This window comes from Furipterus horrens, unplaced genomic scaffold (genome assembly GCF_987537825.1).
Source record: "Furipterus horrens unplaced genomic scaffold, mFurHor1.1.pri manual_scaffold_5, whole genome shotgun sequence".
In the NCBI taxonomy this organism is placed as follows: domain Eukaryota; kingdom Metazoa; phylum Chordata; class Mammalia; order Chiroptera; family Furipteridae; genus Furipterus; species Furipterus horrens.
The window spans coordinates 189,650,499-189,666,095 of NW_028327175.1; the positions used below are offsets into that span (position 1 = coordinate 189,650,499).

At 43.6% G+C, this 15,597-nt stretch overlaps 1 protein-coding gene across 2 annotated transcripts in view; it reads left to right on the forward strand.

Annotated features, from left to right (window-relative positions):
* Positions 1-1,141: 1,141 nt before the first annotated feature.
* The window catches only part of ACSL5 (acyl-CoA synthetase long chain family member 5), a 41,517-nt gene continuing 27,061 nt past the window's right edge, over positions 1,142-15,597 (forward strand). Inside the window, exon 1 of one of the 2 annotated variants that reach the window (XM_090278588.1) lies at positions 1,142-1,282. Coding sequence is in view for 1 of the 2 variants with exons in the window: in XM_090278587.1 (XP_090134713.1) it covers positions 4,019-4,037 (19 nt within the window). In the remaining variant the exon portion in view is untranslated. Of the gene's footprint in view, positions 1,283-3,810; positions 4,038-15,597 lie in introns of those variants that run through there. The other variant, XM_090278587.1, reaches the window with a different exon arrangement.

Sequence of the window (15,597 nt, forward strand, 5' to 3'; positions counted from 1 at the left end):
GATGAGAATCTGGCCTAATATGACCTCTTTGTTAATGTGGTAGCCACTCCTCCATGCAGAAGTCAGCAGGAAGTGGTATTAGCTTCTAATTTTGACATCAGCCGCCTAACCAATTACAATTAGAAGAAACCTAATGCAGCATTTCCATGAATTACTGCAGGCTTGGTACACAGAAAGCATTCAAGTGTCTAAGGTCTGCTGGTGGTTAAATGAACACTTACCAAAAGTATAGCACCATATGGGGCAGCGGACATGCAGTGGTTGTGTCCCAGGGTCAGGTCTTGTCCTTGGTTTTGTGATTCTGAGCTGTTTCTTTTACCAGAAAAGGCCTCATTGGCCTCACATGTAAAATAGAGATTAAAAAATCTCCAGGGTCTCTTTCACCTCCACTCACAATTTTTGTTCAGTAATGATGGCTTGTGGTCTTCCAGATTTTGGAATCCAGATGGGGACTTGTGACTCCCAAATGGAAAGAGGGAACAGGCTAGACTGAACAGTGATGCAATAGCAACCCTGATCCTTCCAGGGCCTCGCTAAGCCGTGGGTGGTACAGTCTAGAGCCAGGATTCTGCGTTCTAAATATGACCTAGCTAAGCTGGTGCCTCAGTCTCGACTCTACAGTGATTTGCCTTATTTGTTTGTTCAGAGACGTTCTAGTTTTGGAGGGGTCACTGGCGCCTTCTAGAAGAAGGCTGATCTGATCTGTAAATGCTGGCCTCTGCTTATTTGAACCTTAAAGTTAGAGCTTGAGTAACAGTTAGAGTGGCTTCTCATTTTCTTCTCACTCAATGCAGGGAGTGCTTTTCTCCTACTGTTTTCTAGATCTTTCTATTCCGGTAATCTCAAGGATTCTGCCCCCAAAGCAGATGCAAAGCCCTATCTACCCTCCTTTCTTCCCCAGATGTATGGGCTCTACAAAGGGTTTTGCTTGTTAAATGTTAGCTTTCTTAGCTGAGGACTTTTTTTTTTTTTTCCTTCCTCTTAAGCCCATTGCATAACAATCTCCTGTTTTAACCTTTTGCCAAATCCTACACTTCTCCCTGTCGGAGGTTACCACAAGTGTTTGAACAGGTAACTTCTACCTTTGAACTTCTATTGCAACAGGTTCAAAGTTTCCAGGGTAGCTTGTTGGCCTCTCTCGGGGCAGTACGCATTGGCTTCAGGTGTGGCCCTGTCCCTGAGCTGTGACAGAGGCAGAGGTGCCGGACGGTGGTGCTGAAGCAGGACAGCCACTGTGAGGGGTGCATTTCCTGCACCCAGGAAGTGAGAGGATCCTTACCAGGTAAGCCGCATTAACTCTGCCTACTCTAGAGTTTCTGTGTCTCTGGGAGAGCAGCGGTAGGAGTGGTTGGGGGGAAAGAAGGTGGGACATGTGTCCATTCTCAGCCTAAGGCTCTTTCGACATGAAATTACATTTGGTTGAGTAGTAATCTCAGCTGATTTATGTGGGAGGCACAAGATAAAAAGAGTTAGTTGGAAACCAGGTGGGGACATCAGAGCAATCTGAACACTGACAGGAGATAGACTTGGAAGAGAAAGTTGTTAATTGTACTAAATGCAACCAAAACAGACTTAAAACCTCTAAGGGTTATAGACAAAACTAAGATTTGGGTCTTCTTCATCTTCCATTCACAAATTTCTGTGTCAATATGGTTAAAAAGGGCATCCATCAGCTGTTGTTGGCAATGATTCCTATTTGGAAGAAAGAAGGAGAAAGGAAACCTTAACAGAACTTTTATTAGATGCTGGGGTCTCTATTAGGTGTGAGACACACATTACCTCATCGGCTCACCACTTCCTGGGGGGTAGGTGGTATTGCATTTCATAAGTAAATAATGTGTGTCTGGGCTTAAACAGCATGGCCTGGGCTATATAGCTGAGATTGTGTGGCAAGGGTTTGAGCCCTAATGGGCTGCTGCATGGTGCAGAATTCTTGCGGATTGCCAAACCTGTTACTCTCTCATATCGTGGGACTGTCACTCATGTGCACAGAGGATTAAACAGAAATGCAGGTCTGCCAGCACTTTAGAATGACTCAATCTTCTGAACTTGAGCATTCGGTTCTGGAGGAAGCCAGTGAAAGAAAGAAAGAGAGAGTGAGTGTGTGTGTGTGGAGGGAGTGGGCGGAAGGAATAGAAAGAAAAGAAAGAAAAAAAGAAGAAAGAAAGAAAGAAAGAAAGAAAGAAAGAAAGAAAGAAAGAAAGAAAGAAAGAAAGAAAGAAAGAAAGAAAGAAAGAAAGAAAGAAAGAAAGAAAGAAAGAAAGAAAGAAAGAAAGAAAGAAAGAAAGAAAGAAAGAAAGAAAGAAAGAAAGAAAGAAAGAAAGAAAGAAAGAAAGAAAGAAAGAAAGAAAGAAAGAGAAAGAGAAAGAGAAGAAAGAAAGAAAGAAAGAAAGAAAGAAAGAAAGAAAGAAAGAAAGAAAGAAAGAAAGAAAGAAAGAAAGAAAGAAAGAAAGAAAGAAAGAAAGAAAGGAAGGAAGAAAGAAAGAAAAAGAAAAGACAAGGAAAGAAAGGCTCATTTTTTCCTGGTCCCAAGCTCTTCATCTGGTTGGGAAGGGAAGCCAGCACCCAGGGAAGAGCCTGGACACCCATTCTGCCACCCTCTATTCGCTGGAGGATACTTCCTATTGGGGAGTTGAGCTGCTGAAAGAAAGCGAAGCCAAGCGCTCCTCCAGCCCTAAGATGCCCCAGAAGATGGAATGGTGAGGGGCTACCCTTCTCTTTCTGCACTTCATCTCTCTCCAGTGTCTGAGGTGGGCTCCCATGAGGTCAAGGGGCTGACTCATGTTCTCTGAGGTTGTGGCACAACTCACCCTGGCTGTTTTCATTGGAGCTCATTAGGACCCCCTCGCTTGTAAAGAGAAGAAACCCTAATCTAGCTCTAGCGAAAGGCTCGCTGGGACAGTGCTGTTTACTTGCGCCGTGTCGGTGAGGTGGGAGGGAGGAATGGAGGAGGAAAACTTATTATTTCTGCTTCTAAATCTGAGAAGGGAGGCTCCCATGCCCTTCTGTGGCCACAGCCTTTGGTGAATTCAGTGAGACTACTACAGGTCCTGATACCTGTAAGCTAATCCCCAGGACCCTTTCAGACGATCCGAATATTCAAAAACAATTTTATAATAATATGTACTAAGAAGTTTTTTGCCTTTTCCTCTGTCATTGTCTCTTGCGTGTACAGTGAAGTTTTCCAGAAGCTACTAGATGCGGGGTCAGTCTGACAGCTTGTGATCTGTGTGCTACGATGGTCCTCTGATTTAAAATTTTTCCAGTTTTAATCTGGGAGGCGAGGGAAGCAAGCAGAATGCACTTTTCATTAAAAGTTTGAGGTATGAGAAGGATGAGCTGATGTGTCCAAGGAGAAATAAAAACAAAGCCTTCCCATCCCTGTCCCTGCTCTTCCCGGCCTGAATGTTCCCTTGGCTTTATCAGAACTGCGTCTGGGGCTGAGGCAGGTGTGCTGGGGACAGAGGGTGACCTCCGAGGGGCTGGCCTGTGCTGGCCTTCGAGTGCCCTGCTGTATGGGGGGGTCCTGAGAGGGCGGAGGTGCCTCTGGCTGAACCTCCCTGCCCTGCCAATCCAGCAGGGAGCAGCGTCACTTCTCTGACACCGGTGGTCTGAGGGGCCACCTCGTGTCATTTTTGCTTGTTTTCAGTCTTCACTTTGAGGTGGTCAGGGGAGGAAAGGGTGAGCTGTGTGGATGTGGGCTGGCTTTTGTTTCAGCCCGCAGAGACTGGGGTTACAGCATTTGAAAACCAGCCAGGGTAGATTTGGCGGCTCTCTTCCTCCTGGTGAGACGCTTCCACTTTCAGTTGTAAAAGAAAAACCAGGAAGTGGAGTCCCGAGCACGTTAGAAAGCCGGGCCATGGCCTAACCCGGCTCTGGGCTGTGGCTGTCTGTCTGCATGGATGCTCTGAAGCCACCCTGTCCCTGGAGGATGGAGGGGTGAGGGAAGAAGAACAGAGACTCATGTGCCGGGCAGGACTTGGAGCCAGGAAGCCCCATTCGCTGGAGCCACCAAGACATGCGGGGCCCTTCACAGGGTAAGGGGACTGAACTACGGGGGGGGGGGGGGGGGGGGACTACGTAGCAAGGGGTCTTGTGTGAGCGTGCGGCAGGGGCTGAGAAGGTATCCTGACGCCAGCTTCCTGAATCCAGAGCTCGCTGCATCCCCAGGCACGTGTTGCGCTTTCTCTCCCAGGTCTCTGGGGAGCACCTGTAAACCCTCCTTGTGAGGAGCGGATAGTGGAAGGAGGGTTGTGGGGATGGATCCGATTTCTTTTCTCCTACCTCTCTTGGGGGAGGTGAACCACAACCGAGACCTTTTTTTTCTGGGTCTAAACATCTGCCATAGCTCTCCTGAGGGTCCAAGGTTGCCCTCCATCTTTATGAAGGACTTGAACTCCTTCCTGAGGTGGGAGCTGATGACTGAATGACTGTTTTAAGGGCCAAGGCCAACAGTGGAATCTAAGATGGACTTCAAGGGCATTTAAGGAGCGAGCATTAGGAAGGGACTCCAGTGCTCACTAGCTTCTCTCTCGGGGCATCAACCATTTTTGGTGATTTGAAAGGATTGAATCTGTAGCTGCGGCATAGAGGTGATAGGGAATCTCTAACAGAGGCGGAGTCTTGAAAAATAGTACAATAAAATTAGAGTTAATTCAACTTAATTTTAAAAGTAAAAGATTGTTTTAGATATCTATAAATAAAGTAACGAAGTCATTGGTTTTGCTTGATCCCTTTTGCTACATTCCAGTATGGAAGTTAAACTGCTGTGGGTCTCTGTAATTAACAAGTGTCTGAGATGAACATAGAATAATCTTGAACGAAACATGATATAAAATTAGGTAGGTATCACTTGTGTGCTAGGCTCATTGAAAGGAACAAAAACCTAAGTAAAACAAAAGTCACAAATGCATATAGGACCAGCAGATAATAAAGCTAAGTAAAATAAACGGGACATAATAAAATGTAGGTGGTAGGAACACTAGCAAAGCACAAGTCAGGCAAACCCTGGAAAACACATTTTGACTTAATTTTTTTTTTTAAATACAAACATTATCCAGACCAAACAGAATGTTCTGGCCAGGCATTTGACTTAGATCCTAACCTAAAACAGTCTTCTCTCCCATGCTGTATTCTAACTCTTTGAGGACAAAAGTGCCTGTAATAAAACCCATGTGTCATCAAGTACCTAAGTGCTAAAAACACAGCGTGGCCACAGATTCTACAGGGAGGCAGGGGGTCAGGGAAAAAGAGAGGGCCAGAGAATGAATGGAGAGAGGGAAGGGGAAGCCAGTTAAGCACCAGCTCATAGCAAATACACTTGCATTTCATTAAGAAAATCTCATGAGGTGGATGGTCTCACCATTTTGTGGTTGAGTTCTAATGCTCAGAGAGGTATAGCAATTTTATCAAGGTCACAAAGCAGCCAATTGTCAAATGGGAACTGAAGCTGCAGTCAGTCTGATGCCAAAACCATGTTCTTTCCACTCTTGTGTAGAGTTAGCCTATCTTCAGATTTCCTAGAAAATTTTATTTGTAATAAGATTTTCATGTATGGGGACCTGGGCAGATACTGAGTTCACATACTTATTAGATATTTTTCAGGTTGACATTTTTCTAGAACTGCAATTATTACAGCTACCATTCGTTGAATATGTTCTGTGGGGCAGTGCTGCCTTTACTGTTTTACAGGGCTCTTCTTTTTTGATATTTAAAATAGTCCTGTGAGGTAGGTAACTTTGTTTCATAGGTAGAGAAACTGAGACTTAGAAAGAAGGAAACAGCACATGATTTGAAGAGATTGGAGCTGGAATTTGAACTCTGACTCATTTAGTTCCAGAGACAAGCTATGCCTCAGTTTCTGATGAACCTAGTTAAGTATTAATACAATATATGGGCCAAGAATGAGAAACTGGGAGCAATCCTCCTTTGGAAACACTCCCACTCCAGATCCACCAGAGAGACAGAAAGCTGATTGGAGGTTGCCAGGGAATGAGAGGAGAGAGGAATGGGGGAGGGGGGAGTGGCTGCTTCATGGGTACAGGATTTCCTTGGGGGTGATGCAGCAGTGCTTGGGACCTGCATGGTGGTTGCCCAACATGGGAATGTTCTAAATGCCACTGAATCATATGGTTTAAAATGGTTAATTTCCTGTGATTTGTACCTCAAAGAAGTCCTCCCACCTCAAGACAGAGGAATTTCCAAACCAGGATTTGGAAATTTTTAAAAACCATAAATGAAGTGTCTGCTCTTGCCTGTCTCATATGCCTGGTCAGCAATGTACTGATCTCCATTTGGGGTGCAGCCTGGGGTGATTCTCATGTAGCACCCTGCAAGGGTGACATGTCCCCAGCTGCTCTGAGTTCACCCATCATTGCTATGGTCTCACTCTGCTATAAACTCCCCGAGGTCTGTTTCTCCCCTAGGTGACTATGGGTCCTGAGGTCAGAAACTGACTCTCACTCCTTCTTCCCTCTGGCACAGGGACTGATATTTCCCAGGCTCTTACTTGATTCATGTTGTTTAAATAAATACATGAGTTTTAGAAGGTCAGGCAGCCCTTATACTGCTATGGCCAGGCCATGGTATCCCCGCTCTTTGGGGGGGCTGGTAGTACATCTCTGGGTTTCCATGGGTCATTCTACTATAGGAGTTATGAGGTTGTGAAGGGCTTGTAGGAGAAAGCAGGGGTGGGGTAGTGTCAGGAGAGATGGGTTGGTCAGAGCTCAGAGGTGTACCATGCCCTCTCCAACTAGAAATCCTCTGTTTAAATAGAAAAGTTATTAAGACTTTTGCATATAAGTTGAAAGACAGTTATAGTATGAAGACCATGATTATCTCTTCTCATTTGAGATGTCTCAAAATAGAGCATCTGATATTAACAATGAGTTAGAAACTCCTTGTGGGAGAGGGAAAAGGGAGCTAGTCTACTAAGGACTTTCCATGGGCCCCACAGTATACCAGAAGGCCCATCCACACACTATCTCTTTGAAGTATAGAGATGATCACCTTGGCCCTTCTTGTGTGCAGTTGAGGGAAACTTAGGCTCAGTGGCATTAAGTAAGTGCCCCCAGGGCCACACGTCTAGTAAGTGGTAGTACTTGAAAAGACAATGGTCTTGAAAGTTTGCCTCTACAAATGAGATGATTGGCAATAAAGCTTATTTGCATTTTGAATCTGGTGACTCCTGACCATTGGCCAAACCAGGTAGTACAAGGGCTGATTCTGCAGAAAGCCCAGATAGGAAAGTCTCTTTCACAAATTCTTACATCACCCCATCTTTATCCTGGCATGGGTGATGGGGACCTAGCACTTTGTCCAGCCTATCTTTTTATAGGCTCTCTTATCAAATCCAGTGGACCTCTGATACTGGTTCTCCTGACCTCAGTTCTCTTAAATCACTTGGTCAGCAACTGGCTTGGGAAGACTTTGGAAGTGCATGGTGTTTCTCAGGGTAGAGCTGCTGAACAGTGATTTGTGGGAAGCTGAATGATCAAGGTTGACTATGACAATCTGTGATCCAGTTGCATCTGTGAGTTCCTGTAACCAGCCTATCAGTGAGTGAGTGGCCCAACGATTACCCCATGCTACCTTCATGGACTGCGTTATTCGACCGAATGAGGGCTTTCCTATTAAATAGCACTCAGCTAAACCGGTCAAAGCCTGGCACCTCAAGGCTCTCTGGTGTTTGTGAACTGAAATGGCTCCAGTGGCGTGGTATCTACACCAGGCCTCAGACATTGTCTCATTCAGCCTTTTTGGAGACTTTTTCTTTATTTACCTTTCAACTAAAGATGGATTCCCTACCTCCATCAGAAATACCCCTTCACCATTTCCCTTCCCCAAACATCCCACATGTCCTGCTTTAGTGTCTCTAGCCATATCAACTGTCACCCCACATCTGGGTGTTCTCTCCCTCCCTTCCACTGAGGTTTATCCAACCTATTGTGGTGACTGGTCTCTCCATTGGAAGAAGTAGACACAGAGACCCAGACAACAGTTGAAAAGATTGATTTTGTGACAGAGACCCTGGCTGGACTCATAGCTGGGGGGTTATTAACCATTGGTATCATTGATAGGGTCATCATTCTTGATTGAGCCTAGGAATGAGACAATTGGCAGTAAAGCCCAGGGAATCAAGGACCACACATCCTTGAGGATCTGAAGCTCCTTACCTCTGCCTTCACCTACAGTAGTCCCTCACTATATCACGGTTCACTTATCATGGCCTCACTGTATTGCGGGATTTAAAAAAATATTATATTTAATTATTTGCCATGATTTTTTGCTATATCACAGGATTTTGCGGTACTGTATACGTATGTTGTTAAAGTTATGTAGGTTTAAGAGTGTAGAATAAATGTAAGGTTCCTACTTCGTGGGGGCATCTGGAATGTAATACCCGTGATAAGTGAGGGAATACTGTACTTCAGTCTACACTAGCCTCTCCCTTCGTCAAGTTCATTAGCTCATGGCCTACACACTGAAACCCTTCTCTAAGAATTTTTAGTGTTTGATAGACCCATAAGTCCCCAAAGGGCAGAAACTGTATAGTCTAAGTGTTTGTCTTTCTGCACATGGCACAGTGCTGGGCATAGAGAAGGTCCAAGATCTTTCTTGACCTTATTTAAAGTATATTATAAGTTAATTTAAAGTGGAGAGAATAAATATATCTCTTGCCACACACATACTTCTCCAGTCTATCAGATGTTCTCAAAGCTGGGGTCCATCCCATAGGGCATTTGTTTGCTGCCTAGGGAACTGGCTTTATCCCTTACTATGAACTCTAAGTTTGCTTTCCCCACACTGAGCACACTGCCTAGAACATAATAGGTGCTCAAATATACAAAGGCTTGTCCAATGAGTGAACCTTGGCCTCATCATGCTTAGCCTTGCCTTTGCCATGGCTTTAAAGCCCAAGGCTGTGGCATTGTGGAGGAGGGCTCTGCTGATTCTGTCTGCCAGTGGGTACAGGTGCACACCGCATCGTTGCGGGATTGAATCCCACAACTCGTTTGCTTCAACAGATTCCCTTCCCTCCGTTACCTTTCCCTAAACTTGTGCCAACAGTGAGCGAAAGGGGAAGGTGACTTGCTGGCACTTAGTGGGCTCCCGCTGGTTCTCAGACCCTGTGTTGGGCATAGCAGAACCTGGAAGTGTGGCAGCCTCTGTCTGGAATCTGCTCATGGCCCAAGCTGTTCAGTGAGTCACGGAATGCCTTCCTGAGACCCGAACCCAAGGAAAGCTGCCCGCTCCACTCCTCACAACCCTCCTGAGCTCTGGCTCCTGTAGCTTTTCCTGTGCAGTTTGACAGCAAAGATATCCCTAATGGCTATGCATCAGAACCTTAACAATTTATTTATGGGGTGCTTGCTGACGGGCCAGGAGGACCTGTCTTAGGCTTACCCCCACCCTCTCTCTGCCAGCTGCTTTAGAAATTGGAACTGTTGAGTGTGGCCTAGGAATTGGGCTAGGAAGAGCAAAATGCAGGAGCTTTGTGTCACTTTCCCATGTTAATTATTTCAGCTCTCACAGAATCTTCCCATGGTGTGCACATGACTACTAGACCACCCTCTGCGGTTTTAATAGGGATCTCCTTCGGTGATGCTGTCTTCTTGTCCTGCCCTGCACGACCGTGTGGAGATGAGAAGGGCCCTTTCCTCTCTGCCCCAGGCCATCCCCTGGTGTGTGTGCTGCAGAGCACACTGGGCGGGCACCAGGCCCCCGGAAGGGGAGAGCCACCCGTGCCTGGTGACACGGCCCCATTTGGTGGGGAAGCCTCCTGTTAAGTTGGCCTGAGCACCTAGGCGCTGGTGTGTGGCTGGGAAGTCATCAGCAGGCTCATAGGTCGGAAGTTTATGCCACAGCCTCTTTTCCTCAGCAAATTGAGGCAAATGTAGAAATGCGCCCTTTCAGGGCCCCTTTGGTCCTGGGGCTGAAATCTGACCTTTGCTCTGGTTTCTTATCCGCTAAAGAAATGAATGAAAAATGCTCCCAACCCAGAGCTGCTGCAGGACAGGCTTACTCGGCAGCTGAGAAGCTCCGTATGGGACACCAGCATTGGGAAAAGGCCGTGGTCAAGCACGGCTTGGGTGATGGGCCCTCTGTACCTTTAGAAACAAGGCTGAGACTATATTGTCAAGGATACTTGCATGAAATGCCCTCCCACCTCCACCCTGAGGAGGTGGAACTTTCTAAGTTAGCTGCCAGAGTCCAAGGCGGGATGATTTGGAGTTCAGTTTATGGTTTATTTTTTAAAGCACGCATATCTCACATTAACTGATACGTGAGACATACACAAAGGTGACACTTCCCCATTGAGATCTGCTCTGACCTCCCTGATGAAAACAAAGGCAAAAAACTAATGTTTAACATCTAACTCACCTTCTCTATTTTTTTTATTCCATAGTGCTGTATAATCTAGTTATTGTTCAGGCTTGTTGTTAAACTCTCCAGTAAAATGCAACCCTACGAGGGCAGGGTTTTCACTTCTGTATTCCCAGCACTCAGCATGATGTCTGATATAAAGTCAAGCACTTAAATATCTTTGGCTGAATGATTGAATACCCAAAACTTGCTGGAAAATTCATTCATGATCTTCCCTCTTCCATGGGTCTTTCCCTACAAGGATGATGTGTTCAGCAACACAGAAGCATACACATTGTCTGAGCATTTTCTATTTGTTTGCTTTCTTTCAACTTTCCATAACAGGGCACACATATTTGCTTTTTTTTTTTTTTCCATATCTGCCAAGAGTTCACCTGTATGGGAATGCTATGACTTACTTGGCTACTGTCCTAACAAGGAAGGCTCTCCTGGTCTCCAGGATTATAAACACTGCTGTAGGTTTAATGATGATGAACAGAATAGCTAATACCTGAGACTATGAATCAGGCATTGTTCTCAGCACTCTGCAGGGACATTAGCCTCTTTAATCATGGTGACAGCCTTCTGAGGCAGATAGTATTTGCTATTTTACAGATTAGAAACCACACAGTGGTTATCTGCCCCCGGTCACAGAGATGACAACCGAACAGAGTTTGAGCCCAAGTAGTCTGACTCAGCGCCCACATCCTTCACCAGGGCGCCTTCCACAACCTTTTGTGACACGCCGGATTGAACTGGTATCTTTCTACAGGAGAAATTACTAGTCAAGTCATTAGGTCAAAGGGCACACATCCTAAATTGTGGCAGAGGTCAATGGGCACATCTCTAAAGAGGCTGCACCAAATTTACATTTCCATGATTAACAGCACATTTTTCACTATTTCCTCATAGCTCATCTAATGGGTGGGGAAAAGGCATTTCACTTACATTTGCATTTTTTTTAACTCTAAGTAAAGTTGAATGTTCCTACTTTTAAGTTATCTGTTTTGCTGTGAACTTTCTGGTTGTGACCTCTGACCTTCGTTAGACTGGGTTGTGTTTTGCTTCTCATTGACTTCTGAGCATTCCTTATTGAGAAAATGAACTCTTTCCCTGTCTGGGGTGTTTAATATTTTTCCCAGTTTATCTTTGACTTTGCCTCTGATGTCTTTTCTGAGAAGCAAATATTTTTAAAAGTTTTACGGAATCAAAGTTGCTGCCATTTTTATTTATAGCTTCTAGGATTTGGGTCAGTCTTGAGTTTTCCCCATACCAAAATTATAAAAAAGTTTCTTTCAGACTTTTTATTCCTAATACTCTTATGATTTTCATTATTTTTATATTAAGTCTTTGATCCATCTTGAACTTACTTTTGTTGTAGGAGTAAGACAGTCATCAGCTTTGTGTATTCTCTCCAAATTGTCTTAATTTATTTATGAAAGTGAAAAAATCTATCTTGATTTGAAATGCAATTTAGTACATAGTAATAGATCCACTGGGAGTATTTCAAAATTATTTTGTGACATAGATTTACCTGTGCATAACCAATAGAAAACTTCCAAAGCTCTATAGTAAGACAATTTGTTATGCTTACCTCTCCGCCACCCACCCAATGCCTGTTATTTTTCAAAAATTTTTTGACCCTTTTATGTAAGTTTTATTTTTCTGGGTGAAGTTTAGAATTAACTTTATAGTTCCTGAGAAAAATCCTGTTGGTCTTTATTAGGGTTGCATTAAATATATAAATACACTTAGGGAAATAGGACCCCTTCACTATTTCAGGTGTGTCTTTCCATTTTTCAAGCCTTCTTATGTCCCTCAAATATAATTTTTATTGTAGATTTTACAAACTTATTCTTATAGATGCTATTATGGATGGCATGATTTTATTTTTAAATTAGTTATTTGCATGAAATATAAGAAATCTTTTGACTTTCTGGAAACCAGTTTGGTAACTGGCCACCTCACTGAATTTAATTCATAGTTTCTAATTGCTTCTTATTTCCTTACAGGGTTTTTAAGCTTCCCCTCTAAGCTGTTTTTGGATTTAATTGAGAAATATGACAACCAATTTTTATCTCAGCTATAACTGAATGCTGGCCCTTCTGATCTTTGAAACATTTTAAATGGTATGAATAGCTGAGATTTGCTCTCCTAAGGAACCAACACTCTCCCATATCAGGCTTTTATCTGACTTTAAATTTTGTGAAACAGGATAGTTTTCTCAGATTATGTTATCTTTTATTTCTTAGTAATAAAAAATTGCATTTGATACAGAAGAGTGAACTAGTGTAAGAAAAGCCCTTAGCTCCAGGGCTCTGAGGAAATTGGGTAAAGGGTCTTGCAATAGAATGCATAACTTATTTACATTCATTGCATATTAAGGAAAAGGCTATCAGATCTTCCAAGTATGCTTGTGAAGCTACTGGTTTGTAATGTTCTATTGACCATTTGCAATTACTTTGGAATTTGTCTAGAAAGGTTGACTATGTGGTTAAGGACCTAGGTGGTTGTGTCCTAAATTAGGGGTGACAGGAATTTAGGGGAAATAACAATGAAGGCTGAGTTAGCAACTTAATGTTCAACCAATGAACCAAAACTTTTATGTACAGCCTCTTAAATGACATACAGGTGCCCTTTGGAGTCATTATGAGTTGTGAAAACTTGTGACATAGTCTCCAGGAGAAAGCAAATAAGTCAGGATGGAAGAGTGTTAACTAGTTAGGTGTGACAACTCAGGGACTCTGGTCTCCCATTTAATGAGCTTTCTCTCACCACAGAATAAGCCCATACATGCAAGAGAACAGAGAAACCAATCAAATCTAAATAAGTGTGTCATTTTCTAGGAGGCATTTTTTTTAAATGTGTAATTACACTTTACATCTCATTATTGCATGGAAAATAATTAATTCTTTAGTCTTCAAAGAAAAGGTAATTTGCTTTATTGTCCTTTGGGTTCCAGAAACTCAGGGTAACAGAATTATTTATTTCTAGGCTGGACTTTTTGCCTACTTACCATTGTAGATGACTTAATTTGATAAGATTTGTCCTGTAGATTCTACCAGGCCTGGAGGAGTTGACTGATTCTGAGTGGTCCTTGATAAGTGTTAGAAATACTTTTTTTTTCACCACCCCACCGTCCCTAACCCACTGCCTTGATGAAATATTGATGTCGTAGTACCCAACTCAAGATTGGCCAGAATAACTTCTGATGGTGTATGTTTGGGGAGTTTGGGGGTGGTGTAGTTTTGCTAAGGGAGAAATGGGTTAACTGAGAGTATTAGAAGTATAAGACAATTCTAAACCCCAAAACTGGTCATTTATTCAGCAAGCACTGGAAAGTTTACTGTGTGCCGGGCATGGTGCGGGCATTGGAGGCACTGTAGTGAACAGAGCAGTAATCCCTGTTCCCATTAGAAGATCAGTGCAGTCGGGACAATGGATGATAAGGGGCCAGGACTATTTCAGAGAGTGAACAGTGTCATGGAAAAGAGAAAGCAAGGTCAACAGTGGTGACAGGGGTAGAAAGGGTAGTATTAAATAGGATGATCAGAGCAAGCTTCTGAGGAAGTGGCATTTGAGCTGAGATAAGACTTACAAGCCATTGCAACTATTGCAGATCTGGAGAACAGTGCTCTAAGCAAAGGGCGAAGCAAATGCAGAGAATCTAAGGGAGAAATGGACTTATCATTGACCCAAACTTGAATATTAGGGTAGAAGGGGCCATTTAGGGACTTTATCCAAAGAAAATTAGACTTAATGAAGAAATGCTATTCCAAGCCCACAAAGAAACAAAACCCAAAGCTAAAAATGGGGTGGTCATAACCTAGACACTGAGGCCGGTCCTGGGAGTTTGCAAGCAGGTATGAAGGCGGATGTTGTTCCATTGGGTTCAGAATGAAACAGGTTAGGTGCCAGATGAGGAGCAAACGTGGCTATGGCCATCCATACCATAGAGCAAGGGAGGGCCCTGGAGTGAGGACTGCAGGGCATTCTGGGGTATGGGGCAAAGGCATGTCACTATGACCACATCAGGAAGTGGGGGATGCTTTCCAGTCAGCGTCCTCCTGATGTACACGGTGGCTTTCTCAGCCATGTTCAGATAACCTAAACAGGAGTTCCCAGATATAGCATCATGCAACTCTCTTTCCTTTTTTTTTTTTTTTTTTTAATCACTATTGCACTTCCCCCTACCCTACACTTTCCCAATGAGGAGTGACATAAAGGAAAGAGGAAGTGCCATGACACTAGCTGTTTGCAGGAGAGTCCATGAAGTGACCAAAATAAAATTGCAATTTGAGTGACACAGGACACATGACAGAATGATGGTGGCTTTCCCCCTCATTTATTTGAGCACATATGTAAGTGTTAACAGATTCTAAGGTTAGAATGCTTCCCAGAGCTCCCCAGAGCTTCCTGGTCCTGTAATGGTGAGACCCAACTGGAAGGTCTCACCTTCTCTCAGAACCCGTTTCTCCCATTTACAGTGAGAGTTACAGGATATGGGCGCAAATCCTCTCTAGCAGTAGGTAGCGTTATAAGGTTAAAAATGTGTGTGTGTGTGTTCTGCATTAAAAATAAGACTATCACTATAGTGAAAAGATAGCAGAATGGGAGAAAATATTGGTGAATCACTTTTTTTGGATAAGTGTCTAGTATCCAGAATATATAAAGATCTCTTACAACTCAACAACAAAACGACAAACAGCCCAACTTAAAAATGGGCAAAGGACTGGAATAGATGCTTCTTTTTAAAATATTCTATTTATTTATTTTTAGAGAGAGGGGAAGGGAAAGAGAGGGAGAGAAACATCAATGTGGGAGAGACAGATCAATCAATTGACTCTCGCACACCCCCAACTAAGGACTTGGCCCGCAACCCAGGCATGTTCCCTGACTGAGAATTGAACCTGCGACCTTTCATTTAGCAGACCGGCACTTAATCCACTGAGCCACACCAGCCAGAGCTAGAGTAGATATTTTATTACAGAAGAAATGCAAGTTAAGTAAGGTATTTCAGTTGACAAATAGATATATCCTTGAGTAGCTTCTTCAATCCCGTGCAAACAGGGTGCTTTCATTCTCATGAAGCTGGTCTTGGCATTCATAAATGTCTCCCTTGTTTTAAATGAAGTGACCAGTCTCGGCCCATTTGTGGACAGTATGACTAGAGTATGTTTAAAAGAAGTCCTTATCGACAGATCATGGTCCAGGTTGAAACATATGTATTTT